Consider the following 21,293-nt stretch of genomic DNA (forward strand, 5'->3'; position numbering starts at 1 on the left):
TATGGATAAATGTTGAATCATTTTCTTTGAAATGGTTGGTGGTGATTCCCTCCACCAATATCTTCGGCAAAGTTGGGTAAAATTGAAGAAACTTATTGTAAATCGCAAGATAGAAATTGTTCTAGTATCACTTGGAAAGATTGAAAACTACAGACCAGCAACAAAGATCAACAAGCCACATGTGGCTTTGTGTGTGTGTGTGTGTTTGTGTGTGTGTGTGAGAGAGAGAAAGAGAATAAGAAAAGAACAGAAGGTACAAAAACATTGCCAAAGTTTTGGTTGAAAGATGGATGACAAAGTAAAATGTTACACGAAAGATAATGAAATAATTATAGTTGAGGGCCTAGCTATTTGGGTAATCCAGCGGTATAGGACTAAATTTTCTATTAAATTTGTGGATTGGACAACATATTTAAACATGGCTCGTATCAATCCAACACCTTCTAACCAGAATCTTGTGAGAAAAGAAAAGCTGATGGGTTTTTTTCTTCCCGTATATCAATAGACTTCCAATCTAGAATTTAGGTTGAGACTTAGAAAGGCCTTTAAAAGATGCACGACGGACAGGCTAACATGACGGATTTCTGCAAGAATATCCAAGCAAACTCTTGATATATTTTAATTTCTTTATAAGTTGGGGATAGACCAGCAATCCAAACGCATGCCCTCCCTCTTACGAATCTTGGAAATCTTTTGCTCTTCTTACACTGTAAAGAAAAACATGGTCTAATCTACCACAGATTACACAATATGATTCAAATGGAAATATTGAGGCCCTATTTACGACCCATATAAGTTTAACAAGAATAGTTAAAGTTTTCCATTTAGGCATTTTTTTTCTCTTTAATTAGTCAAAACTATTGAAACCATCCATCCAAACATATTTAACCAAGTTAAAGAGGAGTAGGTATCAGAAGGTACATTTTAGTTTTTCTAAAATCCCGAAAGGCCGCCTTCTTTGCTGCTCCTCTACGGATGCGAAAAATTGTTTGGTTGAATAAGTTAGATAAGCAGACTTTATTCGAATTTCTGCAAGCTTCTTTGGCAAATCAAACAAGTATGGCCAACTCCAAAACTGCTGGATACAACTTCAAACCTACTAGAATAAACCTTGTACTCCGAAACCATGTTAGGGGAAGGCTCTATGAAGTACTAGGACACCTTAGGAAGTATTTTTATGTTTAATTGTATTCCCACAACCTTATTATAGATATCCACATGTAGATAGACCTTACCATCAATCCTGAAATAGGGATCCCATCCAAAATAATAAACAGAGATTTCTCTATTGGATAATTTAAACTCCGTAGTTATTCAACACAAAACAGACTTCAGTATTGTGCTGCAAATTTGACTGAAGTGATGCATCCCCTGTTCCATGGTAATTGTGGCATACCACATTGGTCTCCATCTCGGCCTCAAATGATGGTCTGTCACAAGGGTGGAGTAGTGTAGGGACCTTCAAGCAAGCCGGTGGCGATGAAGTGGTAAGCGGCTTCCGTCAAGTGAAAGCCGTCCCAGTTCACATACGATGAAGGGTGCGAGCACACCGTCGAGCTCGGCTGCCCACACAGGGCCAGTGGGCTAAAATTGTAAGGGCCATCTCCACCACAGCAAGCCACAAAAATATTGCGCCCAAAGCCTGCCAAACATTTATAAAATTAGCAATATATATATATATATATATCTTGTTCAGTATTGTATCGATTGCTAATCAGAGAAATCATATCCTATACAGTATGCACTGTATGGCCTTGCACGCTGTCAATCATAGACATTCCTTCCTATAGTGGTGCATTAAGATGAATGCATGACGAATTGCCTAGGAACCCTCAAAGTCGTGGATGCAAACCCTAATTTCGAACTTCACTTGCAATCGGGACGTCTCACCCCCAATATGTGTACTGAATTGCCTAGGAACACAAAGAATCTAATTCCCGTGTTTTTTAGTGTGACATAAAAATATGGTGCTATTATAGATGGGAACATAGGCCAAATGACAATTGGAAGTATTAGTCACAGATGCCATAAAACTTCTAAATGAGAGAGATGCACATGACATTAGGTTTGCTAGGTTGAGCTGGCCAGAGGTACTGTGGGACATAGCTCAACACAGAAGGCATTGGCCCAAGCAGGGACCAGCCCGTGCTTGTCTGAAGGCTACAGTAGCGGTGAATAATTACGGTATTCTTAAAGAAAGATTAAAACTGATTACGAATAGATTAATAGATTTATATAGCCGAAGAAGAAAGCTCACCGAAATGCTGTGGAGAGCGTGAGATCGGATTAGATGCACCATAGTAGTCGGCGTACATAATTCTCGCCCGTGGATACTTTCTCCGGAGCTCGTCCAATGCCCGGCGAAGCAAGGCATTGTGGTACTTGGCAAACCCGTTGAGCCACCTGAGGCACCCGGTCCTTGGGTCGTAGTCCTCTCTGTTTGGGCTGTTAAATACCGTCAAGTATGCCGAGGAGCACCCGAATGGTAGAATCCCGGGCACCAACAAATTCACGGCACCATTCTTGATCAAGCTCTGCACAACCATCCATAGCTCTAAAATGTGGTAGAAAGGTGTACATGGCGAGTTTATTACATGAAAGAATTTAAGGTGGAGTTTGCATACATACTTCAATGGCTGCGACAATGGCTCCAATGACCTTAGGAACATATGGTTTCACTTCCTTTGGGCTTTTGCCACCGAGGAGGAAAAAATAATTATAATCATTCCCCCCTATCTCTCCAACGACAAACAGAGACTTACTGAAATGGTCAGCACAAGCTGCAAGCATTTCCCATATGGTTAACTAATTAACAATGGTTCCTAAGATTTAATTATCTTATGTATTTATTCTTTGTCAGAGAAGACAGAATTCCAGACCGACGGATTAGTGTGAATTAATAATACCTATTACCTGTTGCTGTATTGCAGAGGGAAGGCTTCAACCTCTCAAACCACCGGAGCTGGGTGCTCAGGGACAGATTAGTGAGAGGAAAGCCGTCACCGCCCAACAGCCCTTGGAAGACGGCAGGGTCCAGCGCTGCAGCACCAGCGACGGCGAAGTTCACTCCTTGCTGAATGTTTTGCCCATGAGCTAAGTAAGGCGGAAGCAATGGGAGGCCAAATGCAGTTGCTGCATTAATTTAGAACAACAAAAAAAAAACTTGGGGAGGTTAAACAAGTCGAGCTCTGAAAGACAACTTGGTTAAGAAACATTAGAAATGAGGATTACCTATGAAGTCCACGATCAAGCGGCCATCACAGCAGCGGCCAGTGGGATGCCTAAAAAACGTCATGCCGTAAGGGAGCCTCCCAAATGCAGGGCTGCTGGACTTGGAGTAGATAAGAGCATTCCCGGTGTCGGCAAGGGAGTCGCCGAAGCTAAATATTGAAGTGTAGTTCAGTAGGGTAGAGTGGGAGATATGGAAGATGGAGAAGAGAAGGATGGAGGTGAGCATTTGGAGTTTCATGTGGAGAGGAGGAGAGGATTTGGAGAACTTGGATGGATTGGAGTGGGGCAGAGAATGAGCCCCCTCCCCGCTTTATCTTTTCTTTTGGAAATTCCTCGTTCTCCTCAGTGGAGGATGGCTTCAATGAGTAATTAATTTCACCTGTACTCGGTATGGCATTGCGGAGTTGGTTGGGGGATGGGGATGGTTGGATAGTTATTTTCATCATTTAATTACGTGGATTATAATTTATATGGGCCAAGAAGGAATTTATTCGAACAAGGTAATGCTATCGGCTGGCTACCAAGAAGGATTCTGCCAACATAATGAGATGGACACGAAAGTCCAAGAAAGCTGAAGCACAGAGAGGAAATTCAGAATCGGTATATGCGAACATAGGTATTGATACCTAAGCAAATCTTTTTGATGATTAAGTTTTGTTCTGTTTTGTTGTTTGCCTTTTTAAAGCCAGTCATCCTAGTATATTGGATACATAAATCATTAGATATGATAGATTTTAAGAGGCCAAACAAAAATCTTGATAGTTAAGACTCTTTTCATTTAAAGCCAACCACCCCGGTGTATTAGACTCGGATCTAAGTTCCACAGGACATGAATATGGTTATATGGAAGCTACGAAATTCTCATGTTCATATTTTTAATCAAGGCAAAGGACTCACTTATGCCAACCGGGTGACCTTTATACCATGTTACATGAACCTACTAGCCTGGTTATCTATCAACCCCCCCGCACCAAGACTTAAAATTTACCACATCTATGACATTGACATATGCACCAATAATCATGGAGTCAACAAGAGTATTTGCTTTAAAAAGTAATACTTGATCTTGAATGCAAGTGGATCATGTATCATATTCTTGGACCAAATGAACCTCGTAAACACCAAAAGAGCTCACCAAATTTCAGGGTTTTGAGCACATTTCTAACCAAGCAAAGTGCAACTCGATTTGCTTTAATTTGAGAAAAACCTAAAGGATTTCAAAGTTCTCTTGTATCTTTAAATAAACAGAAGTCGATATAATACTTCGGATTGGTTAAGCCAATAGCTGTGGGCTATAGTAGACTTGACTGTTATATGAAGAAAATTTCTACAAGCCATTCTTTTCTTTTTTCTTTTCTTTTTTAAAATAAATTTAGTTTTTCAGAAGAACAAATGTCTACCATATTTCTTCTCATCATAAAGTGAACAAAAGTTTAGAGAACCGTTCCAATCGCCGATAAATATGTAAATAGATCTAACAGATCAAGAAACCAAGCCCAATCCTCTCATTGGTCAACTTAGACACCAAGAGTGGAGCAGATGCCCTATAGCAGCAATATGCATTATAGTTAGGCAAATTTGAATTCTTTTACTTTGATATATAGCTCTTGTAAGGATCCGTGTGGATGTGTATCCTACATCGGTTATTCGTCGAGAAGATTTTGGATACTTATACAAGACTAAAAAACAAAAAAAATTAACTTCCGACTAATCATTTGAATGAGGTTTTAGATTGTGATAAATAGTATCAGAGCGAAGTTGGCTTATAGCCTATATAGATTAAGGGACACTGAAATACAGATTCATAGAGGTTAACTACGGGCCGATTGTAGTGCTTGTGATTAGATTTAAATTAATTTGAACTCTTAGCCTGACGAGGACGTCAGGACTTGAACAAGGAGAGTATGTGAGAACCCATATAGATGTGTGTTTAATCCCACATTGGTTATTCTCCGAGGAGACTTGTGATCACTTTGGGTGAGGTCTTAGGTTGTTACAATTCTTGATCTCAAAAATGCTGCCGTAACATATTGGTTGGCTTTCCTATATTTATCATCCCATCATGCAATAAATTGTGCGGTACCTCTTATGGGATATGGATGAACTATCTATCACATCCCCCAGTCATGAGACATGTTTTCATTTTTTTTTCATTTTGTAATGTACCATCAATTGTATAACGGGTCTCCATGCAATCCTTCTTGAAGTATGGAACTATGGATGGAACAAAATTTTCATCTTCCACCAAAATATTTGCTAAGAAGGATAGACAAGTACCATGTTAAAACAACATTAATTCCTATAGTGATAGCAGGCAGCTTCAGTTACACAAATGCCGTACGAATTTGTTTAAGGAGTCCTTGAACGCGTGCAGCAAGCTCTTAAGACCCCATTGCTAAACCTAAACAATAATTAAAGAGTTTGAAATGGATATCCTTGCAGTATACAAGCATAAGTTGCGTGGGAGACAAAAGCATCTTTGTCTCATAATTGACCTTCCGTTATGGCGTTATGATGACAAAGTGCGACATTCAGTTTGTCCCTCCACATTTGTGACTCGTAGCCTCCAAGTCGCAATCACCAGGAAACATATTACCACGCCAGAAGCTTTCATCAGGCCAAGCTATCCTTTGCCCAGTGATGAAATAAGGACCTGATTTTAAGCCGAGATTGGGTTGGCTTCCTCTACAGACGGAATTTTTCATCACTGTTTCCTCTTACCACATGAGATCCGGGTACTAGTTTTGGAAATGGAGAGTGTTCCCCAAAATGTTTTGGCCAGTGTGCGATCGGGGCACTTGTTTTGCAGCTGATCGAGAGCCCGGCGGAACAACGCATTGTGGTATTTCAAAAAATTATCGAGCCTCGAGGCATCCATTTCTCACAAAAGTTGGTTCTATCTATAACAACTTAAGGCCTCATCTAAAAAGACTAGTTGGAAGGTATTTTATCGATATGGGACTAAATAAATATCCGCACGGATCCTCACATACTCCCTCCATTCAAGCCCTAACGTGCTTATCATGCTAAGAGTTTAAATCCATTCAAATCTATCCCAAGCACCATAATTGGCCTGCAGTCAGCCTCCATAAACTCATGCTGCAATGTCCCCTAGTCCTACGTTGTTACAAATGATATCAAAGTGAGCCCAACTATGACCTAAATGGGCTAGAGGATACTGCAATACAGGTTTAATTAGATTTATAGTACTTATGATTGGATTTGAATGGATTTGGATTCTTAGCCTAGTGAGAAAAATCAAATTTGAACAATGGAGTATACGAGGATTCGTGTGAGTGTGTGTTCAGTATCACATCTGCTATGCAATATATAGATCCTAAATATTTATAGAGGACTAAGAAACTTAAATAATACCATCTATTTAGCTTTTTTAGATGAGGTCTTGGGTTGTTATAAAGACAATACAAATTTCATACAGAATTTTTTTTTTTTTTTTTTGGGAAAGGAGGAGGAAACAAGAAGCTTCCCCAAATTTACTGATTAAGTAAAGAAGTTATGTCCAAGAGTATAAAAGAGGTGGAATACGAATATGCGAATAGATGGTTAGCAAGAGGGGTGATGCAATAGGCTATTTATGCCACATACTGCCAGGGCTTTCAATCAACTTCTTACAATACAGAGGCTCCCAAGAGTGAAGCGTATACAAAGCTTTTTGAAGAGTTGAGTAGATGGAAGACTTCTTTTTGGGGAAGATTCTTGCATTTCTTTCCCTTCATATCTTCCAACATAGGGCTACATAAAGTTGACCTTCCGCTCTCCATAACGATGGCTGAAATTTTCTACACCTCCAATCGGTCCAAAGATCATGAATGTCTGATGGTCAGCCTCTCAAGTTCAGCTGGATTTTGATAGAGTTCCATAGGCTATGTGTAAATGGGCATTTGATGAACAAGTAGGAGATACTCTCCACCCTCGATCTGCAAAGGGAGCATCTTGAGTTTTCTTGCCGACCTTTTCTAGCCAATACTTCCCCAATATAGAGTTTGTTTCTCAAAGCAAGCCAGAGAAATACTTTGATTTTTTCTAGAAGACAACCTTTTAAATAACTTTATGACAGAGGCAAATGAGACCACCATTGTTGATGAATCTATAGTAAGAGTCAACTGAAAAAATATACCAGCACCAATAAATATAGGTAGATGTTATACTTCGCCGCCATTATTAGTGTGGGCGATATTCTGCAAGAACACATTAGTTTGGGACATGACATGGTTTTAAGTTTAACTAAATATTATTTATACTACCGAACGCTTGCTTGGATAATGCCACCTTTTACCATATGGCAAAGAGACGAGAATTTGATACCAAGCAGCATTAACCCCCCACTTTGATCCCCGATTAACAGCACCAATTGTCCGTGTCTGGTAGAAGGTGTTTGATCTCCCATTTTTCTGCTTCAATGCGCTTCATTTCCTTTGGAAGGAGACTTTATAGCAGCTATCAATTAGATATGGATGTATACATGCATGTATATGTATAATGTTAGGATCCTTCCATGTTAATTTGAATGTGGATTAGATTTTTTTTTTTTTTTTTTTTGCTTGATGGTGAAAAAGGAGAGTATTGGAGCTGGGATTGTGAGGCCCAATAGTCCCACATCGGAAAGATTCGTTCCAAAGCCTGGGCATATGAGGTGGCTGTCTTCAAATCCTGCAGACGCGTTTTAGGTGGAAAATAAAATCGGAAAGAGGTCTGAGCGGTGCGTGCGGCGCACGTGCGAGCTCCAAAACCGGACAATATCTGACAATGGAGCCTTATGTTCCTCCCTCATGTGGCCCCCACTTGGGCACTGAGGGCCTCACGTGCTCCGCGGAGGCGGAGGCATGATATTTGGTATCAAAGAAAATAAAACAGGTGAAGGAACTGAGCGGTGCATGCGGCACGTGTGCAGACTCCAGAGCCAGACAATATCTAGCAGAAGAGCTCCATGTTCTCTCCTCATATGGCTCTCACGTGGGCACTGAATGCTGCACGTGCTCCGCAGAGGTAGAGGCGTGACAGGAATCTTTCCCAAGGGCCACAAGTTCGAACTGAGACACACCCTGGACAAAGCCAGTCTCATGTTTCCCCCACAGTGATGGATATCTTGTCGGACAATGATGGAAATGTTGGAATTAGAAAGTGTTTCAAAGTTTTAGAGAGGTGTTAATAAAAAAAAAAAAAGTAACCCTCAAAATTTAAAAAAAAGTTTGTGGTAACCTCCACTGATACAAGTCCTAACAGGAAATAGCGGCCACAATATCATTATTGATGGAATACAACGATGGCCACAATAAGAATTTTCAAGTCACTTTAAACAATGAAGTAAATTAACGGCAATCATATTATGTGGATCGCAACTCTAAAAGTGTTTTTTTTTTTTTGTATGTGTGCTTCGGGTGACTAATTGATACATGACATGTATTATTTTTTTGTTACGACGCTCGCAGAAGCTTTAGGAGAACGGAGACTCATAAGCGGTGGGTCGGCATAGGGTCCTTCAAGCAAACCTTTGGCGATGAAGTGATGAGCAGCTTCGGTATAGTGAACACCATCCCAACTTGCATACGTTTCAGGATCATGGCACACGGTTGCATTCGATGTACCACACCTATTGGCCATATTGACATTATACTTGCTACGGTCCCCACAGCAAGCTTTTAGAGCCCCATGAGTAAATCCTACACCCATCAATCAGTAGTTAGGTTAGAGATATCTCTGCACGCTACAAACAATTTATTAGGTTGAAACATTAAAACTGCAATTAAGACTGCATATCAAGAATATGCACTCTTTAGTGCGACAAGCCCATGGACTTTCCATTTGATTCAAGAAAGGAATAAATAAAGCCCATGAATTTCGAGTATTATAAAGGGCTAATAAGTTGCCCGCTCTGCTCCTTCCTTGATAAGTTCTCTAATTTGATTTACTGAAACCTATTTTTTATAAAAAAAAAGTAAATTATAAAAACTTAAAGTATTTCGGTTCTTATATCACTTAAAGCTAGTTTGGTCGTTTTCTAAATTTTTTTGATATGGTATTCAGGTCCATTTAAGTTAATAATTTAGCTAATATTGTGTAAAGTTATCATTAAAATATTGGATAACAATAATGAATATAATTTTTAAATTGACTAACACTATTTAACTGAGAAGGTTTTATAAATTATTAAATATCAATATAATACATACAAATTTTAAGATAAATTTTGTAATTTATTAAAAAAAACGGCTTTTGCATCCTGGAATCTATTAACTATTAAATTTGCTGTCGCATTCTCATGTCATATCAAATTAAAGTGTTTCTTCCGCACATGATCCGCTGGGAAGCTTGATGCTCTTGGATCCAGTTGCGAATGACGTCAATTTGATAATTTAACAGAATTAGTGAAGAAAAGACGGGTACCTCCACATCATCACCAGTCTTTATCTCAATCAAAAGTAAATAAAGGAAGAGAAGGATAGGAAGATTGCTTTTGAGCAATGATCGCCCTTTCTTTCTCAAAAAGCTAGAATGGCAACGTCATGAAAAATTAGGACTAGAAAAATTTAGAATTCTCCACTCTGCACAAGGTAGCTATCTCGTCACGGTAGCTGGGGACCACTATAGGTGACTTTTAAACCTATTTTATTTCACAAAATTTGTCGTGCTATTACTTCCCTGTCTCCAACTATTCATGTGGTCCTTTTTTCCTAATCATTTTCTTTCTGGTGGGACCCTTGTAAACGTGGATGGCCTGAGAAGTTAGGTCCACTGGCCAATTGGTTCCATCCGAGTATGTGGTCTCTAAAGTCGGCACCAGCTTGCAGTTGGAACGCAATGCATCATTAGGCAATTAGTATTTATTGCCACCCTACGACGAATCTCTCCCCATCCCACGAGTCACAGCCAAACACGCCACATAAAAAGATATTTTTTGTATCACGCTAAATGAGGGAGATACCGCTACAAGTATATTACAAGAATATATATATAAATATTCATTTTTAAAAAATATTTATATAAAATTTGATATTTAAAAATATATTTATGCCAAAAAATATTTTATATATATATATATATACATGTTGCTCTATGATTGGATTAATCAAACTGATGCATCCAGTCCAACTAACAATATTCCTATTCGGTGTTGGTGGAATAACAAAGTGCCATCTCGGGACCACATCAGCAAGAGATTTTATATCTCATTAACTTACGAGTCAAGTCATTTTCTACGCAAAGCATGATTTTGCCTCGTCATCCTCCATATTTTTTAATTAATGAGTTAACACCGATTATGGTTAATTAAAAACGGTGGACGTCGTCCTTCTAGTTCATCATGGAGCGACAACCTATCCTACAAGTGGTAGCGGCACAATTGACGAAAATGACCGTATATGTAGTCTACGTGATACGTACGAGCTACGTAAGTAGGGAGGTGAGTCCAAAGTAAGGGGCAGAGCGAAATGGACATCTACCATGGAGAATATCGCAAGCAAAGTGACCATAAACTTACCGAAGTTTTTGGGTGCGAGATTAAATCGAATTGCTGCAGCATAGAAGTCGGCATAGACGATCCTCGTCGATGGATACTTTTTCTGGAGCTTCTCCAATTCCCGGCGAAGCTTTTCGTTATGGTACCACGCCAGAGTGTTGTATTTCTTCATGCATCCGCTCCGACGACCGTAGTCCTCCTCGTGACGAGAACCATACAGCTTCAGGTACAACGGGAAGCATCCAATCGGAAAAACCCCCGGCACCACCAGATCCACCGCCCCGTGGTTGATCAACCGCTGCATGGTTTAAATTTGATGACCATCATGCCTAATCGCCACAATTGGATCTAGATTCGCTCTATGTTTCACCCTTACCTCGACACCCTCTGCAATCCCTCTGACGATTATTGGCACATTGGAGATCACTTGCTTGAGACCCTTGCCGGCGAAGAAGAAGGCGTTGTAATCGTTCCCTCCGAACTCTCCGACGACGAACAGACATCTACTGAAGTATTCCTTGCATTCTGCAAATGATTTGATGAATAGCTTTGTTAAGGCTGGTGGCTGCAATTGGTAGCAGAGGGGTTTTTTTTATGAAGTTTACTACCTGCCGCTGAGCTGCAGAGAGAAGGCTTCATGTCCTGGAACCAATCGATCTGGTCGTTTAGGGAACCGTTGACCCAGACGGTGCTTTCGAGGCCTTTCTTGTGAAAGTAGCCGAAGCTCATGGCCGTGCCTCCCGTGATGGCAAAATTGGCTCCTTGATGGAAGTCGGTGTTGTGAGCTTTCGATGGCGGAAGCAGTGGGAGCCCAAAGGCCTCAGCTACATGATTAGAAGACAAATATCAGCAATTAGTCGTTGCAATTTGTTTCACGGCAAGGATTCGGGCACAAGATGTTTTTTTTAGAGGGGGAGAGTTTAGTTACATACTGATGAAGTCTATGACCAAGCGTCCGTCGGAGCAGCGGCCGGTGGGGCGGCGAAAGAAGGTCATGCCATATGGGGGGTGGGTTGTGGAGAGGATGGGATTAGGCCCGTCGACGAGGTGGTTGCCGGTGTCAGCGAGCGAATCGCCGAAGCTAAAGATAGCCGTGTAGGGTTCGGAGACAGAGAAGGAAAGATGGAGGCAGGAGAAGAGGAGGAAGATGAGGATGGAGGGCCTCATGGTAAAAGAGAGGGGCAAGGGAAAAAAGCAGTCGTTGACACTGCTGTATACCGGGCTGGGGGAATGGCTTTTATAGTGATTCCTTGGTTCTCTGTGACTTGTTTTTTTTTTTTTTTTTTTGGTTCCCACCGCCTTCCGCTTGTCTTTGGTTAGTCGTACATTTCCACGAGACATTAGTTCGGAGACGCGGGTAGGTAAAGGCAGAAGAGGTCTGACCCGTCATCTTTAGCGATTCAATGACATTTTTCCAAACGCATTCGGACTTTCCCAGATCACATGATCTACCGCGCAAAACGCGGCACAAGACTGGATCCCCAGCGCCTATGACATTTTTTTTAATTTTTAATTTTTTTTTTTAATGATCAGGGAGGCAAAATGCCATCCGGCTTTTATTAATATATGAGAGAAAATAGTAGTTCGACTGATAACCTTTAATTTATCAAAAAATAAAAGATTCTTCAACCCTTAATAATTAATGAATATATGAGTTACACATATCAAGAAGGGGAACAAAGAGGAATCTGAAGCTCCCTCCTATAGGAAACATACTAGATGCCCTGCCAGTTGGCCAAAACACTGGAAATGGGTCGAACTAGGCCAGGCTGTGTGCTTGCTTGGGTACAAAATTACTTTTTTAAGCTGTGAATTAGGTCTAAGCTTTGAAAATTATATTTAATTATAGTCTAAACCCAACCTAAACACAAGACCGGTCCTAAATCTAAATAAACTTGACTTGGATTAAGCTTGAATGGGCTTGACTCAAATTAAGCTTGAATGGTCATAAATCTAACTCAAGTAGCATGATCCGCATCAAATTGAGAGCATCAAAGATGTCAGCGAGGATAGTGGTGCCGGTGCTGAAGTAATGGAGGGCATGAAAGTGGAGGAGGAAGATGAGGGTGAGGGCGCAGATTTGGCGGTGAGGGAGCGAAGGAGGAAGGGGGAGGAGAGGGATAAGGTATGAGGAGTTGGGAAAGAAGGGGGTAGGGTGCAAGGAGTGGGGAAAGAAGAGGCTAAGGTACAATGATGGGGGGAGGAGGGGCCAAGCCATGGGGGTAGCCAAGTAGGGTTAGGAGTTTGGTTTGAAGCTGAGATATTTCTAATTTACGTTTCTTCACATGGTAGTTCATTTGACAAATGCTGATATTATACCTAAGTGATGGCAATGTGTTAGGTCTTGTTTAGAATTGCTATTAACAATAGAGCTTTTGAAATTTTTGAAAGTAAAGCTCTTACAAAAAGCTATTTGGTATTTGATAACTACATTTCTAAAGTACTAGAAAACGTTAACATATGTTTCATAACCAAACAGATAAAATACTTTTGATATAACAAAATAACAATAAAGGACAATACATAGTATTGTACACGATAGAGTATAACAAAATTTAATATTAGATATTATTATATATTAAAACATTATTACATCGTATGATATTATTATAATATAATATATTTGATATATTTATAGAATATAATATGATATGATATAATAAGATATGGCATGATTTGATATAATATAATATAGTAATGTATTATTATATTATTATATTCTTATAAAAATATAATGTAATATAATAATGTAATAGCATAACATAACATAATATAATATATTTATAGTATCATAATATATATGATATGATATAACAAAATATCATATCATGTATATATTTGTTCATGAGCATTTTAGTCACCATAAAAATTTTACTAAAGCTAGAATAGCTTCTTGACATTTTTAAGAAAGTACTTTCAAGAAGAATCTCAATATTGGAGCTTCCTCCAAATAGATTTTTTTTCATCTTTTGGCAAAACTTAAATAACTTTCAAATTTTTTTTTCCAGTACCATTATGCCATCCAAAAATATTTTCACAGAGCTAGAAAGTACTTTTTGACTCTCAAAAAGTATTACCAAATGAGGTCTTATTAGATTAACTAAACTAACTTACTTGGTAGGCAAAGAACAGTAGTTGATAAATACGAATTGAACCATTTGATCGTTGAGAGGCTAGCTCTTACAATCGCTTTCTTTCGAATAATCTTACCTAATCTTTTCTTTATTTATACTCTAAATAATCTTACATCTCTATCATGTATTTCTACCATTAGTAGACCCAGTGAATTCCTTCCTTTATGCATTTGTTTTTCCTTACAAAATTACTATTTATTTATTCCTCCAGTACATAACATTTCTTTTTAGAATGAGTAAGGGCCTCAGAGGGGATGAAATGTTCCCCTCCCACCTTTATTAAAAGGTGGTACTAATTACAAGAGTCAGCTCATAGATTGGCAGATCGCAGAATGGTCGTCACGGTGTGTCTCCTTGCATTATGAACCCCAGGAACAAAATAATCTTTAGTGCAGCGGCCATGACTGAACTAGGAGAGGATCTTTTGCCCGAGAAAATTCTAAAATTGTGCGTTTTCCAAACTTGACAGCGGACAGCCAAAGATAATTGATCTCATGCCCTTGCTATCCTGCTTTTAACTTGGCTGCTTCCTCATTGCTATTCTAAATTCTAGTGCGTTTTTAAAAAAATATTTGTGAAATTGTTCTGAATTTTCAGGCAATAAATATTCCTGCTTATTGGTTTGGATGAGTTTCCTTCCTCCACTGATTACTAAACAATTGGTTTGAAATTATTTAGTTTTTTTTTCTCGCATCTGTTTCTCTTCTCTCTTAACAATGTATCTCATCTCTGCCCCCCATCTTTGTTGTAAAAAAGATTAATCTTCAATAAAAGCCAAGTGGCTTCTTTCTGCCTCTCCTTTACATCAAAAAAGAAAGCATGCCCCAAGAGTAGTCGAGATGTACTTGACAAACAGATTGCGAGCAAACAAGTTATTAGCATTTTCAGCACCAAGACCACAAGGACTATAAAATACAAACACTCCATGCTTTAATTTTTATGCTGTCCCATTAAGTTATAAAATATTTATATACTAATAGTTTGGAAATTAAAGATATGTATAAAACTGATAGGTATGTGTATATAAATAAAATTGGGCAATCAACCGAGATGGGGTTGGATTGGGTCCTAAAACATCAAACCTAGACCCAGCAAAAATTTCAATAAGTCTTAATTTTGCATCCATATCGAATTCATTCATCAACAGATTAGGGCTAGATTTGGGTTTAGACTAGATTGGGTATCAGAGTTGTAGATTGGAGATGTGGTCCTGCATACATTAGTTCCATTAGGTGAGGACAAAATGGGTTGACCCTCAAATAGGATTAGAAAAGTCAACAGGCTAATGTCATGTTGCTAAATTTGGGTTTGAGTTTTTGGGTCAGCTCTATTCCAAATTGTACGTGCTCTCTCTAGTTTTTGGCGTATTGCTATTCGCGTCACTATCATTTCATCAAAAAGTTAGTTGATGATAGTTACCAAAAAATAAGTTGATGAAAAGGGATTCTCATGGATCAAAATTTAGTTTTTGCTTCAAATTGATTAACATTTATGTAGAATTGAATGCTCTACAAAGTGCATTATGAAGATATTAACATTTTACAAAATAAAGATCAAGAAATGTAAGGTAAATTATTGACTTGAGTGCCTCGATTACCACCATTTTAGAAAAAAATGAGTGGATTATTTTTGCAATGCAACTTGGTTTGCAAAGCCACGTTAGTGATGCCTATTGCCGCCAAAATGCCCCTCGACCACAAGACGCCTTAAGACTGGTGCTGATGAGTTCTATGAAGATTTAGGTCAAGCTTGCAAAGTTGGTCCAAGCTTTCTACTGGTCAAGCTCCAAGCTGAAGATGAAGTGGTCGACGGTAGGGATGATCATAGGCCGGGCCTTAGGCCTACACTCTAGTTATTTTTAATCAGACTTCGGGCCAAGCTTATGTAAAATTTGATATTTTCTATGCCTAAGATTGGCTCATGATCAACTTCAGTCGACGGTGACTGTGCTCAAATGAGGATTCCAATGCTTGTTCTCCAACTTGAAACAGAAATTCAGTTGTTGGAGTCTATTCGGTGGGGAATCTTCCGAAGTCTAAGTCATGCAACAATCTTAGGAAAATAGTGGATAGTTGAGAGAGACATGACAATGTGAGTACGGTGAATATATATAATAAAAACATACATGGAGGTCTCCAAGGTGCTCCTTATATAAGCAAGGGTCGGCATTACATGCCGAGTATAATTACATGTTCTAATTACTTGGTGACCATCCACACATATGCATGTAGGGCTTAACTACGCGTGATCGCGGGCTGGGCTATTTTGGCTAGCCGTTGGACAGAATTTAAATGGTGTCGCGAATGTTTTTAATGAAGGACACATAGCGAACCCCTATTGATGGGCATGTTTTTAATGAGGGACACGTGGCGAACTTCTATTGATCAGCATGTCCATGTTGGGAGACATCGATTCCGAGGCATATCACTACCAATATGTGATTTTGTCCAGATTTATATACAAATTGTCAAACCGAACCCCATCAGCCATTATTTTTGTTTCGTCATTCTTCTTCTTTGTTTTGTAAAAGAATCACCACCATCCATCAGCTGGTTCACACTTGAATTATTAAAGAGGGCTGGCATCTGGTTCACTTTGAAAAAGCTTTCTGTTAAGTTTTTAAACTCTTATTTTAGGGTATTTTGAGGACTTCTTTGGTGAGCTTTTGACAGCAAAGCCTTAGAAGGCCGAAAAACAAAGGCAAGGGGGTTGAGCCTAAAAATACGAGATGTAACCCTGAAGACAGTTTAAAAATATTTAGTTCAATAACAATATAAGAATACTAGACATCGATTATGGGTTGCTCTAAGTAGTTCGAAGACGTCAAGCATTGGGAAGGATGTGAAAACTTCGAAGAGAACAGAGATAAACCAAGATATATATTAAGTGGGTTAAAATATTTTCTGAGAGCATAATTATCAAGTTAAGTTATATTTTTTAAAATTTTAAAGAGATATTATACAAGGAATAAAGAGTCACTGCCTTCTTTGTTCTAAAAATCAGAACGAGACATATGCTATAATTCATAAATGTAAGCCTTAACAACTGACTCCAAGACAGAAGTCTTTAAGACTATTTCTTACCGTCTTGCCTTGAGGCATAAGCTTTTCAACGCTCGAGATTAACTTTTTGAAACCATGTTCGTTATTGATTACTCGATTGCTTGTATTCCCCTCTTCTCTGTTAGCGGAAAGGACTTTTTTCTTAGTCTCCCTTCGCTAATTGACGTACCGTAACGACGGGATGAGCCACGTCTCTCTCTGTCCCTGCGTGTGTGTGTGTTTGATGTGCCTAATTTCTTGCAGCAAGATCCTGACTGTACGCCAGCTTCATTTTGAGTTTTGTTAGGTTTGCATCCGAACAGCAATGACTTAAAAAAAAAATCAAAGAAAAAGACAAGGAAACAAAGCTCCAATGCTGCCACAACTCACGAGGTACAGAATAACCATTTTAATATACTAATTCGCAGGCATGGGCCATAAGCCTCATCATTCCTGAGAACCGAACAGTTTACAACTTAATTATTGGTCAAATGAATTATATTCTCGGTGGATGAATGAAAAAAAAAAAACCTATAGCAAGAAATAAAAATATAGTAACAGGGGATGCTCCTCCAAGAGCTGCTCATCTTATTTTCCCCCTTCAGTTGGCCCCAAAGCTAGCTCATGATGGGTGGATTGGCGTAGGGACCTCTCAGCAAACCGTTGGCAACGTAGCGATTAGCCGCTTCAGTAAAATGAATGCCATCCCAACTCGCATATGTGGAGGGATCATTACATACGTTCGACCCCTTTTGACCACACCTGTAGTCTAGATTGACGTTGTAAGGGCCACCTCCCCCACAGCAAGCTTTCAGGGCCCCATTGCTAAATCCTGCAACAGTTATTTACAAGACTTGGATAAGGGATACCTTTGCAATAATATACAAACATGAAGTTTAATTTATCGTTCGTTAGTTCCATCAAGATGATGCCCTTTTTAAATGCTGAAGTTCATAAACTTGATGGTACCAAAGAATTATCCAACACTCAACTTTATAACCACCAATTGATGTTTATCTCTACTTTTCTATATACAATATTCATATGCCTTACTCTTTTTTCTTGCAAAAAAAAGGGGGGAGAAACTTATGATTATTGTAGATTTTATTTTTGATATACGTATATATGTATAGACCAATGTAAAATATAATTTTAATTAATGAATATGTCCGTATGGCAATGGATTGATACAGAGAGATGCATGCCTGCGAATTGGTCTAAGACGACGGCCAGACCTAACCATCAGGGTTTATTTTTCACTCCTGGACCACATGATAGGTGTTATTTTCTTGTCTTGCGTCAAACTGATTTGATTGGGTATCCGGTAGATGGCAGACCTGGCTCTCATTCGCATGACCTTCACTCTTTTGTTTTGGCCCTCTTTTTCTTTAGCAAACTCAACCCTAACTTCTTCTAGAGGCAAAATAATGTTGGACTTGAGAATCCAGGAAAGCTTAGTTTCGAGGTGGTTAGCATTGTTCTTTTCTCAGTAGGAACCTTGCAAAGTGGATATCAGGGACAAAAAGTAGTAGTGATGCCGACCATTGTGAGGACCAAAAAACTCAGAAATCTTTTCTTCCTACAGGAAAAAATCGCATCATTACAGCTGGGATATGACGTTCAACTGGAGAACAAGACGGTTTAATTAGCATTCTTTTGTCCATAAAAGTCGACATGAGTTCATGAGACGTCCTTTCCATTGGCCGTCCATAGGTCACGTGATGACGCGTTATCCAGAAAAGAACAGCATACCAACTTGCCAGGCAATTGCCCACAAAAGTTGATAGCTGCTTGCCATCATAATTAACAAGCAGCTGCAAAATCAAACCAGCTCCCACTATATGCGATCCTGTCACGGCATCAATTCTATTTGGTTTGGTCTTATCATTTCTTGTTTGTTATGCTAGAACTAAACTGAGCACATTGCAAGAACGAACAGGAATCATGCATAAATTATGGATGAAAAACTCACCATATTTTTGTGGATTTGTCACAAATTGCATGGCTGCATTATAGAAATCTCCGTAGATGACCCTCGTCCCCGGGTATCTCTGCTGGAGCTGTTGCAGTTTGATCTTTAACAATTGATTGTGGTAGAAGGCCACATTGTTGTACTTCTTCAGGCATCCGAACTGATCGTAGTCATCTTTGCTAGTACTTTTGTACAGCTGCAGGTACAAAGGGAAGCATCCTATCGGCAGGATTCCCGGCACCACCAGATCCACAGCCCCGTTGCTAATCAATCTCTGCGTATAAATTTAACAAACAGCAACAATTGCGTTGCTTGGCGATCAAATTTAGATCCATATACTAATTGAGTTTAATTCTATCCCTCAAAGTCGCATACCTCGACACCCTTTGCAAGGCCATCTACGATAGTGGGAGTGTTTGCTCTCACTTCAGCCATGCTCTTGCCCGAGAACAAGAAAGCATTGTAATCATTCCCTCCAAACTCTCCGACGACAAAGAGAGATTTGCCAACGTAGTCTTTGCAGCCTGCGCTTCATGTCCATATTGATTTCTTGGTCAAAAAGTGTACATGAAATTGGTAAAAAAGATTTCATGAGTTACCATGCCACCTTGGGTTGTGCTGCAAAGGGAAGGCTTCATCTGCTCAAACCACGAGATCTGGGTGTTCAGGTTATCGGTGGTGAATATAGATTTGGTAAGACCTCTTCGCTGGAAGAAGCTATACTCAAGTACTGTGCCGCCGGTGGTGGCGAAGTTCGCTCCTTTTTGGAAGTCCTCGCCAGACTTCAAAGATGGTGGAGGCAGCGGCAGCCCAACCGCCTCAGCTGCATAATTACGCCAAAACCAACTTTACAGTCAGTCTCAACTTGCTAAGTTGGAAATTTTACACTAAAAATTATACATAAGAAGAGCAAATTAGAAAGAGGGGATCGAGTTTCTCCTCCTCTTAGGAGGTGGTTTTGGTTCGAATTTTTAGAGATGGTGATCAAGTGTTTGACTAGGATAATTTTAATATAATACTCCCACCATTTAAGTAAAAGGAAAAGGAAAAATAGAGGCACAAGTTAAGGATACCAATGAAGTCGATGAACAAGCGTCCATCCGAACATCGGCCTGTGGGCTTGTGGAAGAAGGTCATGCCATAAGGCCACTTGGAAGTGAGATAAACGCTGGGGTTCTTGACAATGAGGTTTCCAGCATCAGAAAGGGAGTCCCCGAAGCTAAATATTGCATCATAGCGTTGGGCGCAATAGCAAAGATGGAAGCAAGAGAAGAGGAGGAAGAGTAGGAGAGAAGGCTTCATGGTGAGAGGAAGATGAGGGAAACTTTCTCAACTATGCTGTGATAGGCTTGGGGGTGCCTCTCATTTATAGCGTTTTCCTTGTCTTTCGTGTTGTCTCATCTCCTTTTCTTTTGTGCTGCCTATCTCTTTCCTCTCAGTTACTTTCTTTATTCCCACCACCTTTAGCTTGGAAAACTCCTGTCGGCGAGGCTGGCGGATCGAGCTGCAATCTATAGGAATTTAATAGATTCCCAGTCACATGCGCAACAGCTCGAAGCATACGAAACGGTAAAATTTTGCCCTCATTTCGAAGAGCCGGCTAGTAATCGTGTCATTATTACTCTTCAGAGTTGAATTCAGATTAAAAAAACAAAAGGAAACAAAGACTTTAGGCTGGAGTTTGAATCATTTTGATTTCTTTTACCAGGATTCTCCAAAATGTATATTTGCGAAGAAAAGATAAAGCATTAGATGGAGTCGGGATCATTTTAGAATCTTTCTTCTTAGCTTTTTTTATCAATCATGAGTTCTTAAAAGGATAACGTGTGGTTGGTACTATGCTAGCTGGCTAAGGATATATTCTGTAATTATTAGGCAGAATTCTTTTAAGCAAAATATTGCAGCAAGGGATAGCACTCGCTGACGAGTCAAAATGAGGCGGCTTTTCTAATGGCCCGAGTGGCAGGATGGCGTTTACCCTCTGTATAATTTCATTATGACTAGATTTTAGAGCGGGCCATATGGTATAGGCAGAACTTGCGTGGATCCCATGATATCCATATTGGAGAGAGACATCTCTCTCTCTCTCTCTCTCTCTCTCTCTCTCTCTCTCTCTCTCTCTCTCTCCCTCTCCTTCTTTTTTCCTTTTCTTTTTTCTGCAGCACAATGAGGCATCATTAATACAATACGATACATCATATATATATATATATATATATATATGTATGTATATATAGTTTCATAAAACGTTTTTGGTGAAAAAAAATATGAATGAAAGATCCCACTGAATCGAATTTGATCCATGAATCTAAGAAATAGTGAGAATTCTTGATCTCTCTCGATATCTCTCTAAATTCGAAGATCCAGGATTTGAATTGATGTCGTTTCATTGATTCCTCCTTGTATATATATATATATATATATATATATATATATAT

General features: G+C 39.3%; 2 protein-coding genes across 2 annotated transcripts; both read right to left on the reverse strand.

The window, feature by feature from the left end:
- Positions 1 to 1,170: 1,170 nt before the first annotated feature.
- On the reverse strand, positions 1,171 to 11,930 carry LOC103704016 (uncharacterized). The gene is made up of 10 exons (XM_008787168.4): positions 11,641 to 11,930; positions 11,317 to 11,532; positions 11,085 to 11,233; positions 10,730 to 11,006; positions 8,657 to 8,912; positions 3,232 to 3,539; positions 2,914 to 3,132; positions 2,629 to 2,780; positions 2,258 to 2,534; positions 1,171 to 1,642 (listed from the first exon to the last, which is right to left on the reverse strand). Exons 1-10 carry the CDS (start codon positions 11,873 to 11,875, stop codon positions 1,434 to 1,436), a joined length of 2,298 nt encoding a protein of 765 aa, XP_008785390.4. The 5' UTR covers positions 11,876 to 11,930; the 3' UTR covers positions 1,171 to 1,433.
- A 5,347-nt stretch (positions 11,931 to 17,277) lies between these two features.
- Positions 17,278 to 21,011, reverse strand: LOC120111927 (GDSL esterase/lipase At5g45910-like). Its single transcript, XM_039130313.3, has 5 exons — positions 19,929 to 21,011; positions 19,463 to 19,678; positions 19,231 to 19,379; positions 18,856 to 19,129; positions 17,278 to 17,715 (listed from the first exon to the last, which is right to left on the reverse strand). The coding sequence occupies exons 1-5, from the start codon at positions 20,155 to 20,157 to the stop codon at positions 17,501 to 17,503; spliced, it is 1,083 nt and encodes a 360-aa protein (XP_038986241.1). The 5' UTR covers positions 20,158 to 21,011; the 3' UTR covers positions 17,278 to 17,500.
- Positions 21,012 to 21,293: the final 282 nt, after the last annotated feature.

This window comes from Phoenix dactylifera, chromosome 12 (genome assembly GCF_051530095.1).
Source record: "Phoenix dactylifera cultivar Ajwa chromosome 12, Ajwa_hap1_PhDact_Kaust_v1.1, whole genome shotgun sequence".
Classification (NCBI taxonomy): Eukaryota; Viridiplantae; Streptophyta; class Magnoliopsida; order Arecales; family Arecaceae; genus Phoenix; species Phoenix dactylifera.